At 43.6% G+C, this 19557-nt stretch overlaps 2 protein-coding genes and 1 long non-coding RNA gene across 8 annotated transcripts in view; 1 reads left to right on the top strand and 2 right to left on the bottom strand.

The window, feature by feature from the left end:
* The window catches only part of ppiaa (peptidylprolyl isomerase Aa (cyclophilin A)), a 42639-nt gene extending 31934 nt beyond the window's left edge, over positions 1-10705 (bottom strand). Inside the window, exon 1 of one of the 3 annotated variants that reach the window (XM_034171383.1) lies at positions 10526-10705. In XM_034171383.1, the coding sequence (XP_034027274.1) occupies positions 10526-10594 (69 nt within the window). In that variant the 5' untranslated portion in view covers positions 10595-10705. The remainder of the gene's footprint in view (positions 1-10525) is intronic. The other 2 variants (XM_034171381.1, XM_034171380.1) reach the window with 2 other exon arrangements.
* Positions 1-19557, top strand: part of LOC117511346 — a 42788-nt gene that overhangs the window by 23000 nt on the left and 231 nt on the right. Inside the window, exon 2 of the long non-coding RNA XR_004560934.1 lies at positions 8416-8498. This is a non-coding gene — a long non-coding RNA (uncharacterized LOC117511346). The remainder of the gene's footprint in view (positions 1-8415; positions 8499-19557) is intronic.
* LOC117511344 (zinc finger MIZ domain-containing protein 2-like) overlaps positions 19379-19557 on the bottom strand; it is a 38815-nt gene continuing 38636 nt past the window's right edge. For all 4 annotated transcript variants that reach the window (XM_034171376.1, XM_034171375.1, XM_034171378.1 and 1 more), the window contains exon 22: positions 19379-19500. In XM_034171376.1, the coding sequence (XP_034027267.1) occupies positions 19393-19500 (108 nt within the window). In that variant the 3' untranslated portion in view covers positions 19379-19392. The remainder of the gene's footprint in view (positions 19501-19557) is intronic.

Here is a 19557-nt window from a genome sequence, read left to right as displayed (position 1 = left end):
GAAAACATTGTAATGGAGTCCCCCCCACACACTTTAGAGTGGAGAGAGACAGCGTCTCCGTTCTGATCCATTTTAAATGCTGAAAGCAGCTGACTGATTGCTTTGCAGCTTACAGCTGATATGAAGAAAATGAGAAATATATTTAATTATTTGGCTGAAATTGCAAAATAAAAAGTATGACACTACATGCTTGAACTACGATCGGATTGGTAGCATTTCTTTGGCACTTCAGACCCATTAAAGGTTCTGTGCCAAACAGACAAAAAGTGCACTGTTGACCTACAAGAGACACATCATGCATTTATAAACAAATCAGTGTGTTTGTACAGTATCGGGCTGATCCCTGCAGCAGGAAACACTGGATGCTTGCAGACTGTGTCAACAGTGTGCACAGCCAGGGCTGTGAAATGAAAAATGTGAAATCTGGAAAAATAGCAGGGGATCTGGGGGGCGCAGTCCCCCTGGAGCTGGGGTTCAGGGCCCCAGAAACCAAAATAACAGAACATGGAAGTAGGACCTGGAATGATTTTCCTTTTAATTTTAAACCAAATTACGCATCAACTCAAAACTACATGAAATTCAAGAAGTCTGAAAACTGTTAAAGCATTTCAAAAACCACAGCTGAAGTTTGCAGAATATTCTGAAAATCATGATACAGTGGATCATCATATTCTACTTGATAGGCTGGAAAATCATTTTGGGATTACTGGGAGTGCCCTTGCATGGCTGACGTCATACAACCCCTGGCAAAAATTATGGAATCACCGGCCTCGGAGGATGTTCAGTCAGTTTAATTTTGTAGAAAAAAAAAAAGCAGATCACAGACAAACAAAACTAAAGTCATTTCAAATGGCAACTTTCTGGCTTTAAGAAACACTAAGAAAACAAGAAAAATAATTGTGGCAGTCAGTAACAGTTACTTTTTTTTTTTAGACCAAGCAGAGGGAAAAAAAAAAAAAATATATGGAATCACTCAATTCTGAGGAATAAATTATGGACTCACCCTGTAAATTTTCATCCCTAAAATTAACATCTGCATCAAATCAGATCTGCTCATTAGTCTGCATCTAAAAAGGAGTGATCACACCTTGGAGAGCTGTTGCACCAAGTGGACTGACATGAATCATGGCTCCAACACGAGAGATGTCAATTGAAACAAAGAAGAGGATTATCAAACTCTTAAAAGAGGGTAAATCATGTAAGGTTGCAAAAGATGTTGGTTGTTCACAGTCAGCTGTGTCTAAACTCTGGACCAAATACAAACAACATGGGAAGGTTAAAGGCAAACATACTGGCAGACCAAGGAAGACATCAAAGCATCAAGACAGAAAACTTAAAGCAATGTCTCAAAAATGCACAACAAAACAAATGAGGAATGAATGGGAGGAAACTGGAGTCAACGTCTGTGACCGAACTGCAAGAAACTGCCTAAAGGAAATGGGATTTACATACAGAAAAGCTAAACGAAAGCCATCATTAACACCTAAACAGAAAAAACAAAGTTACAATGGGCTAAGGAAAAGCAATCGTGGACTGTGGATGACTGGATGAAAGTCATATTCAGTGATGAATCTCGAATCTGCATTGGGCAAGGTGATGATGCTGGAACTTTTGTTTGGTGCTGTTCCAATGAGATTTATAAAGATGACTGCCTGAAGAGAACATGTAAATTTCCACAGTCATTGATGATATGGGGCTGCATGTCAGGTAAAGGCACTGGGGAGATGGCTGTCATTACATCATCAATAAATGCACATGTTTACATTGATATTTTGGACACTTTTCTTATCCCATCAATTGAAAGGATGTTTGGGAATGATGAAATCATTTTTCAAGATGATAATGCATCTTGCCATAGAGCAAAAACTGTGAAAACATCCCTTGCAAAAAGACACATAGGGTCAATGTCATGGCCTGCAAATAGTCTGGATCTTAATCCAATTGAAAACCTTTGGTGGAAGTTGAAGAAAATGGTCCATGACAAGGCTCCAACCTGCAAAGCTGATCTGGCAACAGCAATCAGAGAAAGTTGGAGCCAGATTGATGAAGAGTACTGTTTGTCACTCATTAAGTCCATGCCTCAGAGACTGCAAGCTGTTATAAAAGTCAGAGGTGGTGCAACAAAATACTAGTGATGTGTTGGAGCGTTCTTTTGTTTTTCATGATTCCATAATTTTTTCGTCAGAATTGAGTGATTCCATTTTTTTTCTCTGCTTGGTCTAAAAAAGTAACCGTTACTGACTGCCACAATCTTTTTTTCCTGATTTCTTATAGTGTTTCTTAAAGCCAGAAAGTTGCCATTTGAAATGACTTTAGTTTTGTGTCATGTCTGTGATCTGCTTTTTTTTCTACAAAATTAAACAACTGAATGAACATCTTCCGAGGCCGGTGATTCCATAATTTTTGCCAGGGGTTGTACTTGTCATACTTGTTCTGTGTTTTGTACAGTAACACTACCTCTAACTTTAGTGACATGAAATTTGGGGTTCCACAGGGGTCTGTCTTAGGCCCCCTGCTTTTCTCCCTTTATGTATCAGCCCTTGGGCACATATTGCGGCGTTTTGGGATTACCTTTCACAGCTATGCAGATGATACTCAGTCATACATGCCGATAACTGCTGGTAATCACGTTCACGTAAAATCCTTAGAAGATTGCCTTGCAGCAGTGAGAAGTTGGATGTCTAGAAACTTCCTACTTTTAAACTCTGATAAGACTGAAATGATGGTTCTTGGTCCAGTGAGACATCGGCATCAATTTGACCAGTTAACGCTCAGCCTAGGCTCGTGTGTCAGACATCACACTGACAAAGTGCGGAACCTTGGGGTAATTTTTGATCCTTCGTTGTCCTTTGGCCTCCACATTAGAAATATTCAATCAATCAATCAATTTTTTTTATATAGCGCCAAATCACAACAAACAGTTGCCCCAAGGTGCTTTATATTGTAAGGCAAGGCCATACAATAATTATGTAAAACCCCAACGGTCAAAACGACCCCCTGTGAGCAAGCACTTGGCTACAGTGGGAAGGAAAAACTCCCTTTTAACAGGAAGAAACCTCCAGCAGAACCAGGCTCAGGGAGGGGCAGTCTTCTGCTGGGACTGGTTGGGGCTGAGGGAGAGAACCAGGAAAAAGACATGCTGTGGAGGGGAGCAGAGATCAATCACTAATGATTAAATGCAGAGTGGTGCATACAGAGCAAAAAGATAAAGAAACAGTGCATCATGGGAACCCCCCAGCAGTCTAAGTCTATAGCAGCATAACTAAGGGATGGTTCAGGGTCACCTGATCCAGCCCTAACTATAAGCTTTAGCAAAAAGGAAAGTTTTAAGCCTAATCTTAAAAGTAGAGAGGGTGTCTGTCTCCCTGATCTGAATTGGGCGCTGGTTCCACAGGAGAGGAGCCTGAAAGCTGAAGGCTCTGCCTCCCATTCTACTCTTACAAACCCTAGGAACTACAAGTAAGCCTGCAGTCTGAGAGCGAAGCGCTCTATTGGGGTGATATGGTACTACGAGGTCCCTAAGATAAGATGGGACCTGATTATTCAAAACCTTATAAGTAAGAAGAAGAATTTTAAATTCTATTCTAGAATTAACAGGAAGCCAATGAAGAGAGGCCAATATGGGTGAGATATGCTCTCTCCTTCTAGTCCCCGTCAGTACTCTAGCTGCAGCATTTTGAATTAACTGAAGGCTTTTTAGGGAACTTTAGGACAACCTGATAATAATGAATTACAATAGTCCAGCCTAGAGGAAATAAATGCATGAATTAGTTTTTCAGCATCACTCTGAGACAAGACCTTTCTGATTTTAGAGATATTGCGTAAATGCAAAATATTACTAGGACTGCTTTCTTCCACCTGCGAAATATAGCAAAGATTCGTCCCATCATATCTATGGCTGATGCTGAGACCCTGATTCATGCATTTATCTCTTCTAGATTGGACTACTGCAATGTTCTATTTTCTGGTTTACCGCAGTCTAGCATTAGGGGTCTCTAATTGTTCAAAATGCTGCAGCCAGACTTTTGACACAAAGCAGAAAGTTCGACCACATTACACCCATTTTGGCATCTCTTCACTGGCTTCCTGTCCCAGCGAGATCAGATTTTAAGGTTCTGTTACCACCTAAAAAGTATTCATGGACTGGCACCTCCCTACCTAGCTGACCTAATTAAACCTTACGTACCAGCCCGGGCTTTACGTTCTCAGGATACAGGACTACTTTGAGTCCCTAAGGTGAATAAGAAGTCTGTGGGTCACAGAGCTTTCTCTTATTGTGCCCCTGTTCTGTACAATGATCTCCCTGTGTCAATAAAACAGTCAGATTCTGTGGAGATTTTCAAGTCCAGACTTAAGATGCACTTATTTTCCCTTTCATATGGCTAGCATACTGGTATAGTTTGTTTTACGCTTTTTACTCTTAATTCATTTATTAGTAAACGGAGCGTGCCGCGGCCTCAACTTTACCTAAATTCTGGGTCTTTTAGTGAAGTTTAGGGCTCGTGGCCGGCGATCACCTTAGTATTTCTGTTTTCTTGTTTAATGCTGACAAATTATACAGTATTTTTTATAGTCTTTCTGATGCCCGATTCTGTTTTTTCTCTCTGTTTAAGGTGCAGCTCCATCCAGAGATCGGAGTTGTTTGTGTTGGCGATCCTCCTGTCCTGTACACCAACAGCATTTCTTGTACATTCATCCATGAATTGTTCTGTAATTTGTGTCTGTATCATGGCCCAAGCAGAGGGTCACCCCTTTGAGTCTGGTCTGCTTGAGGTTTCTTCCTCAGAGGGAGTTTTTCCTTACCACTGTTGCTCTGGGGGTTGGTAAAGTTAGACCTTACCTGTGTGAAGCACTTTGAGGCAACTCTGTTGTGATTTGGCGCTATATAAATGAAATAAATTGGAAACTTGAAATCATGGTAAAATTTAATAACATACCTTAGAGCAAAAAGTTCATATCCTTATGTAAATTCATGTAAATCCATTCAAAGCACAATGGTCTTTTTTGCAATGAAAGTAAGTCTACATGAACTTAAAGTCACCTAATCTTGTCTGAAATCCTGTTTGAACAATGTTTATTTTCCAGAGAAAAAATTCTTACTGTGTTTCTTGAGGGCACAAGATGCAGTGAGCTTCTCCCCGTTTCTTTTATCCGTGTTCATGACGACAAGCTTTAAATTCAACCCAGTGACAATTCCATGGATTCTTGTCCTTATTAAACCTTTTCAGTTTCTCGCCGTCTTCCCTCTCTCATACGCCACCCTATGAACTCGGTTCTTAAAGTATGTGATGTCAACATGCTATGTTTAGCTTAAAGAACAGTGTCTTGGAGCATCACCATAGCAACCAACCAGTCCCGCTTTACGACAACTGTCGCAACAGCCACACTGAGGGATTTTTCTCCGCAGACTTCCTCAGATCAGAGGACAGATTTGTATCTGTAACACACCGATCAGTGTCCGCAGACATGCAGAACTTGCACGGTGTCACAAAAATAAATGCTTTGCAGTAGGTATTTTAAAAACTCAATGACAAACAATTAGAGTACAATACTATCCACCCCACCCCCCACCCCAATGATGAAATCCACAGAATTCCTCGGATCCACAGAGTTTTCAGGGCCCTGACAGTGGATTTATTAATACAGCTTTGATGAAGATACTGAAAAGCTTCAGTCCAGATGTCTATTGAATCTGTTAGAAAACTTCAAAACAGAGCATCAGGCAGCAAACTTCCATGGAGGCTGCAAGTTTGTGTGGTTTTGTCACATCTGGTCATATATGCACAAGTTTCACTACCCTGTGGCTATCTGATGCTTGACGGGTTCTCCAGGACGTCCTAAAATCCTGAAAGTAGTTCTACTAAATGCAGTAATATGACATCAGTCCATCAAAGCCCAAGCCCAAAGCGCATGTCATTTCAGACCACAGCAGCACGTCTCTTCACCCAAAGCAATCAAATGGATTAACCACCAGATGACAATAAAACCTCAAATCATCCTCAAGTTGGTTTCAAGCAGAAACGAGGCAATACTTTAACATTTTGAAGTGACCGAAGCGTAGTGAACACATCAGCTAGCAGCTCGTTCATCCGCGGCGCTCTGATCGCTTCATCCGTCTTTTATAATGAAATAATGCTGAATTTATGTGGAAACGACTGTTGAACAAAAGCTTCAGATATCTGTCACAGACAGATGACTGGAGTGCAGTGCAGGCAGGGCGAACCGATTTTTAAGGGGGGACCGTTCAGTCAGCGACACCACTGGTGGGCTCTCCAACTGGTTCAAAATGCTGCAGCCAGACTTTTGAACTAAGCAGAAAGTTTGACCACATCACACCTATTTTGGCATCTCTTCACTGGCTTCCTGTCCCAGTGAGGTCAGATTTTAAGGTTCTGCTACTAGTCTATAAAATTATTCATGAACTGGCACCTCCCTACATAGCTGACTTAATTAAACCTTACGTACTGGCCCGGACTTTACGTTTACTAAGACTACTTTGTGTCCCTAGGGTGAATAAGAAGTCTGTGGGTCACAGAGCTTTCTCTTATCGTGCCCCTGTTCTGTGGAATGATCTCCCTGCATCAATAAAACAGTCAGATTCTGTGGAGACTTTCAAGTCCAGACTTAAGACGCACTTATTTTCCCTTTCATATGGCTAGTATACTGGTACAGTTTTGTTTTACGCTTTTTACTCTTTTAATTCATGTTATTAGTAATTGGAGCGTGCCGCGGCCTCAACTTCACCTAAATTCTGGGTCTTTTAGTGAAGTTTAGGGCTAGTGGCCAGCAATCACCTTAATATTTCTTTTTCTTGTAGTTTAATGCTGGCAAATTATACAGTATTTTTTGTCTTTCTGATGCCTGATTGTTTTTTCTCTGTTTAAGGTGCAGCTCCATCCAGAGATGGGAGCTGTGTTTGTGTTGGCGATCCTCCTGTCCTGTGCACCAACAGCATTGTATATTGTCTATATTGTATAAGTCTTGTATATTCATCTGTGAATTGTTCTGTAATTTATGTCTGTATCATGGCCCAAGCAGAGGGTCACCCCTTTGAGTCTTGTCTGCTTGAGGTTTCTTCCTCAGAGGGAGTTTTTCCTTACCACTGTTGCTCTGGGGGTTGGTAAGGTTAGACCTTACCTGTGTGAAGCGCCTTGAGGCAACTCTGTTGTGATTTGGCGTTTGTTGTTGTAAAAGAGTCAAATGTATTACAAATTGTAATATTTAAGTATATTTTAATTTATATAATAATAGAGAGGCTTGAATCTTCGACTGGACCGGGTTGGTTGTCCAGTCGAAGATTCAAGCTTCTCTACTATGAAACCACCTGGACAACTGAGAGCCTACGCAGGGACAATAATAATAGCAACAACAGCAATAATAGTAGTAACTCTTCGGAAGAGGCAAGTCCACTTCTAAACTCCTCTCAAAGCCATTAAAAAATGTCAACTGAGAGTCATTTTTGTGTGAATTATGCCGTGTTCACACTGGACGCCACGCGAGCGACAGCGGCGAGAGGTTACCATGTAATCCCTATGGAAGGACATGCTGTGGTGCTACAAAAGTTCAAGCCATGCAATGCGACAGACGCGAATAAAGCAATTTTGAGCGATTGACGCATTTGAAACAAGAATTGTCCTCCTTCCATTGGCATTGATTTTGTTTATTTCCATTTATGTTGAGATCAAGGATCCACCATGTAGAGTTTATTTAGGGCCATTGTTTAAGGATCCAGCGATCAATATATTTAAGACTCAAAATGTTGACATTAAACAGAAAATTCACCAGCGGTATCGATAAGGGAATAGATAAATATTTCATATAAATAAATCAGACCGATAATGGTATCAATACCAATCCCTAGCGGTATGGAGTGAAATTCATGCCATTAATGTCTGAAAGGAAATGCTTTTGACAAAAACTACAGATTTTATTTCTATTATGTCCAGAAATCAAGGATCCAGTGACCAATTTCATACTTATTTAAGCCTGTAAAGCCTATTTTTAGTACACAGAAAATTCACAAGAGGTATCGATAAGGGAATCAGATCAATAATGGCATTGATAGACAAAATCTTATTGATACCCATCCCTACACAGAACCACAATATATCCATCTGCGGTGTATCTTTGTATATACCAACAGATATCATTGAATTAAATGTACCCACACGTCGCGTTGCTGTTAAGTGTCAGATGTAGCCAGATATTTGATCGACGTCTTGCAGCACAGTGCATTCTGGGAGTTTTATATTGGTAGATAGCCAAGATGTTTTGTTTTGCTGTTGCCAGATGTTATCCACGCTAGCAGCTAGGTGCTTGTACCTGCCAATACCTGTAATAACTGACAAGTGAAAATGCTGCAGACTACAGTGGCACAAAGACAGCGGATTAAGTTTTCCTGTTTTGTGGTTCCAGAGCCAACACACAGAATGGTTTGGGCTTCGTGAAAGGAAGAAGTGACACTTGGACATGCATGTGCCGTGCGTGTTTGTATTCAGGTAAGTTCATCAAAGTGCATTTAATTTTGTTTCTCTTCTCACACACACAGTGAAGCATTCATGACGTTTAAGGTTATTCATCAGCATGTATGCAGACTACAGCGTATAAATCACAGAGCAGTGAAAGTTCATCTTATGAAATGCTCAAGTGCAATTTGATTCAGATTAATGCGCCTGTCCCAAGGCCATCTGCTGATGTTGCTGAGATGGCAGAAAAAAAAAAATTCTGCACAGAAATTTGATTATATATTAAACTATACAAGTTATACTCCAACTGCAAAGAAGTTACATGATAAAGTTCCCACAGAGCTCATAAATCACGCAGCCTTAACACTGCGAGCCTCCTGTTTGTGTGAGCTGGTATTTCACCCTTTAGCATTATCTAGGTAGGGTTCCTGAAATACCTTATTTTTCAATGATTATCATGCTTACACAGGAATGAGATACAGACCAAAACTGAATAATCTAATAAAATAAGAACACTGAGATCAGCTGATGACCAGCCAGAGTGAATCCTCCTGTAGCCTTCAGTCTACTTGTCAAAGGAAAGCAAAGACTTCTCCAAGTTTCAGACCTTCCAGAAAGCAATTACAGACTAGTTCAAAATATACCATCACCAATAAATCCTTGATGTTTTACACCACTGGGAAGCTTTGAGTCGGTCCCACGTAGAAACACTGTATAACAGTAAAGCCTGGCTTCCACCGGGCAGTCTGGGTCGGTTAAACGTGGCCATGCTTCTGTTTCCGCTGCCAGCAGAAGCCTGTGTTTGGGAGGCGGAAGGCCGCCAGAGATGACAGCGCGACTGCATACTGTTCCTCCAATGAGCACCAGGAACGTCTGCATCTCCAAGTTTGACCATCTGACATTCTTCACTGTGTGGATATTTAATAGGATTCTGTATTAAGCGTAAGGTGGTGGTACAGTACGGTCAGTTATTTTGGTATCAGTCCCTAAATCTGAATCGCACACAACACCATCCCACACCTGAACTATTGGTGGAAAAGAGGCTCAAGACCGCCATCTTGGAACGCTCTCTGGCGGAATATCCCACTAAGGTGCCCAGTCCAGAGGCAAGTCTGTGTCCAACTATACGCAGTTTTAACAGTTCTGTATGTGAATGTGTAGTTAAATACAAAATATATTCCTGCCCTTAAACAAGTTTTTGTTTAAAAATTTTTTTTAACAGAATAAAGCCACTGACAGCGGTCAAAGCGTCACTTAGTTCGGAGTTTGATGGCGCTTTTGGGATTTTCTGGGTTCGAGCGGAAACGCCCCGATCAGGACAAAATGGCCGCACGTGCTAATGCTAACAGCTAATGCTACAGCATGAAACTCAAAAAACTGCAAAGTTCGGCAAAAATACCACCTTAGTGTCGGGGCGAATTTACCCAAATGCCAATTTTTCTCAAATGAATAGGAGTGAAAGTTTTTTCCCCCCTCCTGTTAAGAAATGGTTCCGGCGCCGTAGAACATTCAAGAAGCGCCTTTAGCCGCTAGCGGCCTAAAATAGCGTATTTTCATTCATACATTAATGTAGAAACAGACCACCCGGCTAAAGTCGCTCCTGGTGTTTTTAATCAGAAGGCTGCGGGACAGAGGAGGCGGTTTACCTTGTTGGCATTAGCTTAGCGCCGTATGAATGAGTTTTTGTGCCGCACAGCAATTACCACTACGTCAAAAAAACCCCCCAAAAAAAAACAAACACCGCGGCGCTTCCTGATCTAACCAAAGATCAGGATTTACGGAGAGAGTTCGTTAATGAAGTTACCGTTTTATTGAGGACGGGCTTCAGAAAACGTTTAGTAGCAATTTTTTGTGGTTAGCACCGAGCAGCTACACGTGCACACGGGACTCAACACAGCTTAGCTAATATTAGCATGTTCAGTCCTACTGCAGCAAAACGTCGGTATTTGCAAGTTTATATTCTGCAGCTGAACGTCACTTTACGGCCGCAAGGAGCCAAGCGGTAATTAAGCTTCCACCGGTTATTTACAGCGGTAAACCGTAGGCGGCTGCCGGCTCACCTCCATCACAATCCGGCCTAGGGGCGCGCCGTCGGCGGTCATGTCGAAGTAGACTCTGGGCAGGGCCATTTCAGCAGGCTGGCCTGGAGACTCTGGACTGAAGAGCTTCCGGACAAAGAACGCGACGGGACACAGAGAACCTAAAAAGACGGAAGGCCGCTGAGCGGTTTTATATAAAACGGATGGGCGGGCAAATCCCGCAACGAACCAACATGAAACGCTAGCGTGTTTGATTGGGGGGTATGCTGGCCAATCCCCGGCCGGAATACTGACAATCACATTTCAGCGGGCTGACCGGGGACAGGCAGACTGCAGGGCGCGCTCCATGTGTTCACCACAACAGGCCGGTTTGATTGTTTTTCTGTGACACCACCCGCTTTTCGTGTGCTTGTACTTTAACACGAACTCACGAATCTCAGAGCAGCGCGCGCCACAGATCATTGACAAGACCAGCCGTCCAATGAGCGCCAGAGCACGCAACGGTCCGCAAAGCGCGATCCCCCTCTGCAGTGCGCGCGCCCTCGATGAGGGTGTGGCCCGCTGAGGAGAGAAGTGAGCTCATGAAGGCTTTGAAGTCACCGTTTATAGGCTCTTTGAAGTGAATTGGAGTAAAACGACAGATAGCGGAGTCATTTTATTCATCAGAAAGGATCCGTTCGTATTCAAACTCACACTTTACAACAAAAATTAAATGATACTTTTCAACTCCAAAATGTAAATAACTGGTCACTTGGGTCAAAGAAATGATCACTTGGGTCAAAAAGTAAAATGAACCAGTGGCGGCGCCAAGGGGAGAGACAAGCCCCCTCTCAGCCCCCCCAATAATTCTGCCAATAATGTGAATAGCGACTGACATAGCTGTGGATCTCAACTGCAGTTTTGCACTTGGGCTAGATTGTATATAAACTTAAGAATCACTTTTTTTGTATATTGTTTACAACTATGTTTCTGAGGCCATATCTTTTGCTTACTTTTATCGAATGGTTATGACCTCTGTGTTAAATTGGCAATAAATCTTTGATATACAACCCCTAGCAATAAGGCTATGACGAAAAAAAGGCCAATGCGGAGTGGTTTTTGAAAATTTCTAGGGGGCACTATTTCCCGAATTTTCTGTGACCATGTGCGAGGCCCCCAAAATATCGAATTTCGGATCCGGCCGGACGACTTTGGAAAGTTTGGTGAGTTTTTGAGCATGGGAAGAGGCCGAAATTTCGATTTCAAGAGTAAGAATAATAATAATAACTAGGACTGCAAGCAGTCATATACGGGCCCTCATGCCGCGCGACGGCCTACCCAGGCCAGTGGGTGCCCTTGTGACCACATGTGGGCATGTGCATGCAGGGGCAACCACTCATCACACAGTTAAAATTTTAAACAAATCACACAATGCATCAAGGAGTTATGACATGTTAATTGTTCATCCACTAGGGGGCGCTCGGTGTACAAACAGAGGGGCTGGGTGTGTTCAGGGGCCAACTGTCATCATACATGTGAAGTTTCAAGTCAATCAGGCAAAGCATGAAGGAGTTATCATGACTTGATGTTCTATGGCAAAGGGTCAAAATGGCTTCAACATAGTGGCCACACCCTTCAACATAGAGAAAAGCTTTCAATAACTTTGTTCAGTATCATCTTTGGATGCTGTCAAAGAAATTTGAAGTGCATTGGACAAAATCCCTAGGAGGAGTTCGTTCAAATACAACATGTGGAAATCACGCCAAAATGAGAAGAAAATTCAAAATGGCTGACTTTCTGTTTGGAGTAGACTCATGGTGCAAGAGACTTTTTTGTACGTCTATGAAAGTCACACGTGTACCAATTTTCATCTCCCTACTCCAAAAAAACCCCTATGTGGAGGGGTTTTTGAAAGTTTCAAGGGGGCGCTATTGAGGCATTTTGCACCGCCCATGGGCGACGCCCCTATGAATTGTAAGAGGTTGTCGTGCTCGACCTGTGTATCAATTTTCATGATGATGTGACAAAATTAAAGCCGTCAAAATGAAGAACGTAATTTCATGGCGAATGGGCAATATTCGGCACGCCGCCACATGGACGCCGTTACTCGTAACTTCACGGCGTTCATCGCCTATGTTCACCAATTTGTTCTGCATGTTTTAGAAGTGGAATGAAGTTGATTGGGTTAAGTATGTGACATCAGGACCTCTTAAAGTTAAAATAGGACATTTCCCGCCACCACCAGGGGGCGCTATGGCACAGATGGGAACTTAAGATATGTAGACGTTCAGGGCGGAGCCCTCATCATGTCCAGCAAGTTTGAAGGATCTACAATGAAGTATGTGGGCGTGACAGCCGTTCAAAGTGAAATGGCGTACTCCGAAAAGCTCGCCAAAGTTTGACGACCCCTAGCAGCCACGCCTTTTGACTTAATTAGAATCTTTTGATAACTTTTGATCACCATTGTGTTGTGATGATTTTGACCAAATTTGAAGACGATCGGATAAAATCCCTAGGACGAGTTCATTCAAATGCAAGTACTGGAAATGGCCAAAAATGGCAAGAATTTGCTCAAAATCGAAACTTAAAATCAAAATGGCCGACTTCCTGTCGATATTTCACCATGACAGTAAGAGACTTTTTCGTGCGTCCTGGCATGGTAAATATGTGTACCGAATTTCGTGAGGCTACGACGAAAAAAGCCCAATGTGGAGGGGTTTTTGAAAATTCCTAGGGGGCGCTATTTCGTGATTTTTCTGCAACCATGTGCGAGGCCCCCAAAATATCGAATTTCGGATCCGGCCGGACAACTTTGGAAAGTTTGGTGAGTTTTTGAGCATGGGAAGAGGCCGAAATTTTGATTTCAAGAGTGAGAATAATAATAATAATAATAATAATAATAAATAATAATAATAAACAGCGCAATTACAATAGGGTCCTCGTAGGACATTGCCTACTCGGGCCCTAACTAGGACTGCAAGCAGTCATATACGGGCCCTCGTTCCGCGCAACCGCCTACCAAGGTCAGTGGGTGCCCTTGTGACCACATGTGGGCATGTGCATGCAGGGGCAACCACTCGTCACACAGTTAAAATTTTAAACAAATCACACAATGCATGAAGGAGTTATGACATGTTGATTGTTCATCCACTAGGGGGCGCTCAGTGTACAAACAGAGGGGCTGGGTGTGTTCAGGGCCCAACCGTCATCATACATGTGAAGTTTCAAGTCAATCAGGCAAAGCATGAAGGAGTTATCATGACTTGATGTTCCAATAATAATAACAATAATAATAATAATAATAATAATAAACAGCGCAATTATAATAGGGTCCTCGTAGGACGTTGCCTACTCGGGCCCTAATAATATGAAAGCAAACAGAGCTCTGGTATCAGATCGGAAAATTATCGATATCGGCAAATATCCAAATTCAGGTATTAGGATCGGATCGAAAGCGAAAAATTGTGGATCGGTGTATCCCTAGTTTGCTCTGACAGTACTGTTGGAGAAGTACAGAGAAGGCCAGGAGTTACACTGTGTGTTTGTGGATTTAGAGAAAGCTTATGACATGGTGCCAAGAGAAGAGTTGTGGTATTGTATTGTGAGGAAGTCTGGAGTGGCAGAGAAGTATGTTAGGGTAGTGCAGGACATGTACAAGGATTGTGTAACAGCAGCAAGATCTGCAGTAGGAATGACAGACTCATTCAAGGTGGAGGTGGGATTACACCAAGGATCAGCTCTGAGTCCTTTCTTGTTTGCAGTGGTGATGGACAGGTTGACAGATGAGATCAGACAGGAGTCCCCATAGACTATGATGTTTGCAGATGACATTGTGATCTGTAGTGAGAGTAGAGAGCAAGTTGAGTCTCGTCTGAAGAGGTGGAGATATGCTTTGGAGAGAAGGGGAATGAAAGTCAGTAGAAGCAAGACTGAGTACGTGTGTGTGAATGAGAGGGAGCCCAGTGGAATAGTGCAGTTACAAGGAGTAGAAGTGGTGAAAGTAGATGAGTTTAAATATTTGGGGTCAACTGTTCAAAGTAATGGAGAGTGTGGTAGAGAGGTGAAGAAGAGAGTGCAGGCAGGGTGGAGTGGGTGGAGAAAGGTGGCAGGAGTGACTTGTGACCGAAGAATATCAGCAAGAGTGAAGGGGAAAGTTTACAAAACAGTAGTGAGACCAGCTATGTTGGACGGTTTAGAGACAGTGGCACTAACAAAAAGACAGGAGGCAGAACTGAAGGTGTTGAGATTCTCTTTGGGAGTGACGAGAATGGACAGGATTAGGAATGAACATAGAGGGACAGCTCAGGTGGGACGGTTTGGAGACAAAGTCAGAGAGGCGAGATTGAGATGGTTTGGACATGTGCAGAGTAGGGACCCAGGGTATATAGGGAGAAGGATGCTGAGGATGGAGCCACCAGGCAGGAGGAGAAGAGGGAGGACAAAGAGAAGGTTCATGGATGTGCTGAGAGAGGACATGCAGGTGGTTGGTGAGACAGAGGAAGATACAGAGGACAGGGTGAGATGGAAACAACTGATCTGCTGTGGCGACCCCTAACGGGAAGAGCTGAAAGAAGTACTTATACTTAGAAATGTGTGAAAATACACACACAGCTCTGACTATACGTACACAGCATAGTGGTAGAACAGCGGAACTGCAACTACAAAGCATTGCTGTCATCACAGCGTACAACCTCAACAACATGCGATCTTTATTTTCTGGAACAATTATAATATTATGTGGGTTGAAACAGACGTGTCGCCTCACTGGCATAAAAACCCAAACATCAGCTTCTGATCTCAGCAACGAGCAGCTCCAGAGCCACCTGCTGCTACGAGATACGAAGCAAATATTTTCCCTCTTGCAAAAAAATTATTTTACAGGTATGTGGATAAGATGTATGAACTTTTATTTATATTTCTATGGTCGTTTGCTGTGATGGTGTAAGCAATTTTTACTTATTTTGGTGGACAAACCCACTGCACCAGCCTGCACGCTGTGGGACACGCCCTCTGGGTTGGCCTGCATGCTGTGGGACACGCCCACCGGGTTGGTCTGCATGCTGTGGGACACGCCCTCTGGGTTGGCCTGCATGCTGAGGGACACGCCCACTGCGTTGGTCTGCATGCTGTGGGACACGCCCACTGCACCAGCCTGCAGGATAAATTTTCATGTTTAAATGTTTCTGTTAGCACAGAGTTGTGGTGAGATCAACTTTCATCAGGCCTGATTTGTTTCAAATTTAAAAGTTGCTCATGTCGGGCAACCTGCTTGGTGCTAAATACAAAAAGAAACAGAAATAAAGCAATAATTATATTTATGTTTCATCCATTCCCATGTATAGAGCTCATGTTAAAACTAGAGGTGCACTTAAGGAGCTCAAGCTTCCTTGAGACAAATAAAACCAGCCTCCATTCAGGTCTCACCATACGCTTTGTGATGTCATAAGGAAGAGCCTTTTACAGAGCACAGGGACTCCATCAGTTGGAAGATGACTGTAAACATGAGTTCATCTTTAAAGCAGCACAGACTGTCTTTCCAGTGTCAATTTATTAATTTACAAAGATGATTATTGTTTCTGAATCATGAACATTTTCCCAGAAACCTTCTGGAGGTTTTGACCCCTCGACCCTCAGAGTCACTCTTACAACACAGAAAAGGAGGAGCATGAAGATGATACCATGTTTATTACCACATAAACCACTGTTGATCGTAAGCTCAGAACACCTGATGAGGCAACAGGCAGCAGCAACGTGTGGAGCAACTGTTTACATCCTTCTATCCAATCACATTTTTACAGGCGGGTAAAGGGGGTGTGGTTAAAAGTACTTCAAATATGAAAAAAAAAAAAAAAAAAAGCCAGGAATTTATTTAACTTTGCACACGCAGTGTGGCAACTGTGCCCTCCAGGAACGGAGCGACGCACAAAGAGCAGCGCGAAGATGGAGCTCGCAGCCTGCCAGCTGGATCAGAACCTTTCTGACGGGCCACAGGGACCAAACCTTTGCCAAATCGGAATCGGCCCTCCAGGAGAAACTGATTTGGAAGTCTGGGCGCACGTGCCTCATCCACAACACTGTGGAACTGCCTTCAGTCCTGGATGACAACCACCCAGGCAGACAACCGGTCCGTCCCCACCTCTCTGAGGTCATCATTTTTCAGCCACCGCCAGCTGAAACGTGGGCCTGGTCACCCCCACGTCAATCAGCTGCCTATTGTTAATTATCCACAAACCATTAATTGCAAACTGAGAATACTGAAAAAAATACCTCCTGAAATGTGAACACAGGTCTCGCAAAACGTGAATTTCTTCAGAATTTGGTCTATGTGCTTGTCTGAGGAGCCAGTGGTGTGAAGCTGCCGCCTGTGGGATGAGGACTGTGCGTTTCTCACTTTCATGGCACTGCCCCTCGACTCGCACACGTGTTAGACTCCTTCACGCTCCCTGTTAGTGTGTGAACTATCCAACACTTGGTGAATTCTGCTTCATGATAACAGGAAGAGTTGACACCAAAGGATCAAAAAGTGACATTGCTATAAACACTTGGCCGCCACAAGCCAGTTCCCCCTGTGGTCATCATCAGAGGGAGTTTTTTTTCTTACCACTTGCGTTCTTGCTCTGGGGGTTGGTAAGGTTAGACCTTACTTGTGTGAAGCGCCGTGAGGCAGCTTTGATGTGATTTGGCGCTATAGAAATGGAATAAACTGAATTTAATTGAAAATGAACCTCCTGCTTAAAACCCAAACGGATGGTGAGGCCCCGTGTTCACTGCCTGTATTCACACTGAAAATCAAGATCAAGCCAGCTTTTGCCCTCAGGGAGGTTTCTGTCCTCCCTGAGTTTGACACCTGTGTTACTGTCCCGGTCAGACTCCCCACCGGTCACTGTCCCCGGAGCAGGACACGCCCAGCGGCGCCGGGCACTTGACACCAGAAGAGAGAGCCTCACCTCTCCAGCTGTAGTGACCGCCCCCCCACTCCCAATATATATATATATATATATATTTTTTTTTGTGGAGATAGGGTTTGTGATCAAGATTCCCTGAAGTAATTGATCAGTAAACTGAAATAAAACATACATCGTGAAAGATATTCACGTTTTGCGAGACCTGCGCTCACGTTTTGTGGGATATTTTATTGACAGTTTTTAGTAAAATTATTAACGGTTTGTGGATGTTCACGGGTTGCAGATTGGGGGTCAACAGGGCGTGTTCTTGGCCTTCTCCATCCACTGGAGCCCTGACACTCAGGAACCTGCGTGCTGGACCAGGTCCAGAGAAACATACCACCTGTTCCCTCTGTGTCAGTGATCCTCCTCATCCGAATCTCACTAAGTAACCACTCGTTTGACAAAGTCATTCCAAGGATCCTCCACAGAGGTGGCTTTAAGTGGTCCACAGTTTTTAGACAGACAACCTGGAGAACATATCAGTAACATCTGTGGGTTCTAACTGGTCTTAATACTGAAGCATTCTTTTAATCCATTCCAGGTGGAATGACCCAGATACCTGGAATATTGGATGAATGGCACCACAAGATGCGAAGGAACTAAAATAATTCAGACTTCCTGCTTCTGCTGAGGAAAGAAAACAGACAACTCCAGTGCTGCCTGTCGTCGATATATTGTGGACCGCCATGTGTTACCACTCTAAATACGGCTACCCAGAGAAACTCATTGGCTGCCGGTCCACTATATTTTGTGTTGGAAGGGTACCCTCAGAACTGACATTAGAACCAATGAGCTGAAGCCTGACCCTCATGTGTACATCAGACATCCTTCTGGGTGTAATGTTCATGTTGCAATGGTCAGAGAGGTGTCTCCCCCCAAATTGGGGGGGGGGGTGTCAGACTGCATGTGTGAGAACAGAGAAAGGGATTGAATCATGGCAGCAACAGCAGATACTGTTGTTGATGGAGATGGCATACCTGACAACATAGAACTGGGGAATAGGGAAGTATTCAGGGGCATCTTTAAGACAGAGGATTCTGATGATGATTTCCGGGATTTTGAGTCAGATGACAACAGGCTGTTTTCACTGCATATGAAGTGCCAGTTTGTTGTAATACAGCCTGGCACACAGACAGGCTGCTGGCACAGGGAAGGGGGTCCTACCCAGTGGCAGGACTCGGGCTAAGACCCGTCCTCTGTTCCAGAGACAGAGCCCACTTCATGTCATCATGGTGTACCTGTAGAAGGTGTAAGAGAACCTTAGAAAAACTATGACAGTCAGCAGCGCCTCCCTGGTCCACTGACCACATCTGGGACAAGACAGTCCAGGACTTTTTGCTGAAGGGGTTTTTGCTGGATGCTTTGGTACCTGGACCCTCAGGACGCTCCGCGGGTACCACTGAGTGCCAAACGAGCAGTTACGTAGGGAGAGTGGAATGAGGCGCACTATAAGCATCCTCGGGTATGCCATGTTGGTCACATGGTACATTTGCATGATCGAGGACACACCCCCCGCAACAGGTAGATGGTTATTTCCAGAAGGTGGGACCAACCAGGACTCCAATCAGGATCCAGTGAGATTCCATATTAAAACACACCGTCAGGTCGGAGAAGACGTTCTGAGACAGCTGAGCCACCTCACCTTAAACTAAACTGGGGTCAGGGGTCATTAACGGGACACCAACCGCTCATTTTGTGGCTGGTGTTTTGTGACGTGGCATGGGCGGGCGATGGTGGGATGGACGGTGTCCGTGACACTGCTGATGCCTACAGAAGTCAAAGTGAAGTGCAGTGAAAACAGACACCATCCGGGAATGAAGGATGAAGCAACAAAACACACAAAATTAAAAAAATAACATTCAAGTTACCATGGCGACCAGACATCAATAAGTCTCATATTTAAAGTTTAGTTTTGCTGTCTGTCGTCTTTGTCCTCCGGCAGTCTGTCTGTTGTTGGTTTTCTTAGTTGTTCTCAAACAGCGACAGAAGGTCATCGTTGTTGTTGTTCGGGAGATCTGGAGGTCCGAGGTAGGACAGCAACTCGTCTGGGTTGGTCAACTCAGGAAGCAACTACAGACAGAAACAATTCAATGTGTTACTGCAACAGAAGGACAAGAAGACAAACAC

Source organism: Thalassophryne amazonica, chromosome 5 (genome assembly GCF_902500255.1).
Source record: "Thalassophryne amazonica chromosome 5, fThaAma1.1, whole genome shotgun sequence".
NCBI lineage: Eukaryota > Metazoa > Chordata > Actinopteri > Batrachoidiformes > Batrachoididae > Thalassophryne > Thalassophryne amazonica.
Note: the sequence above shows the minus strand (reverse complement) of the source record. Positions and strands in the feature narration are given on the sequence as shown.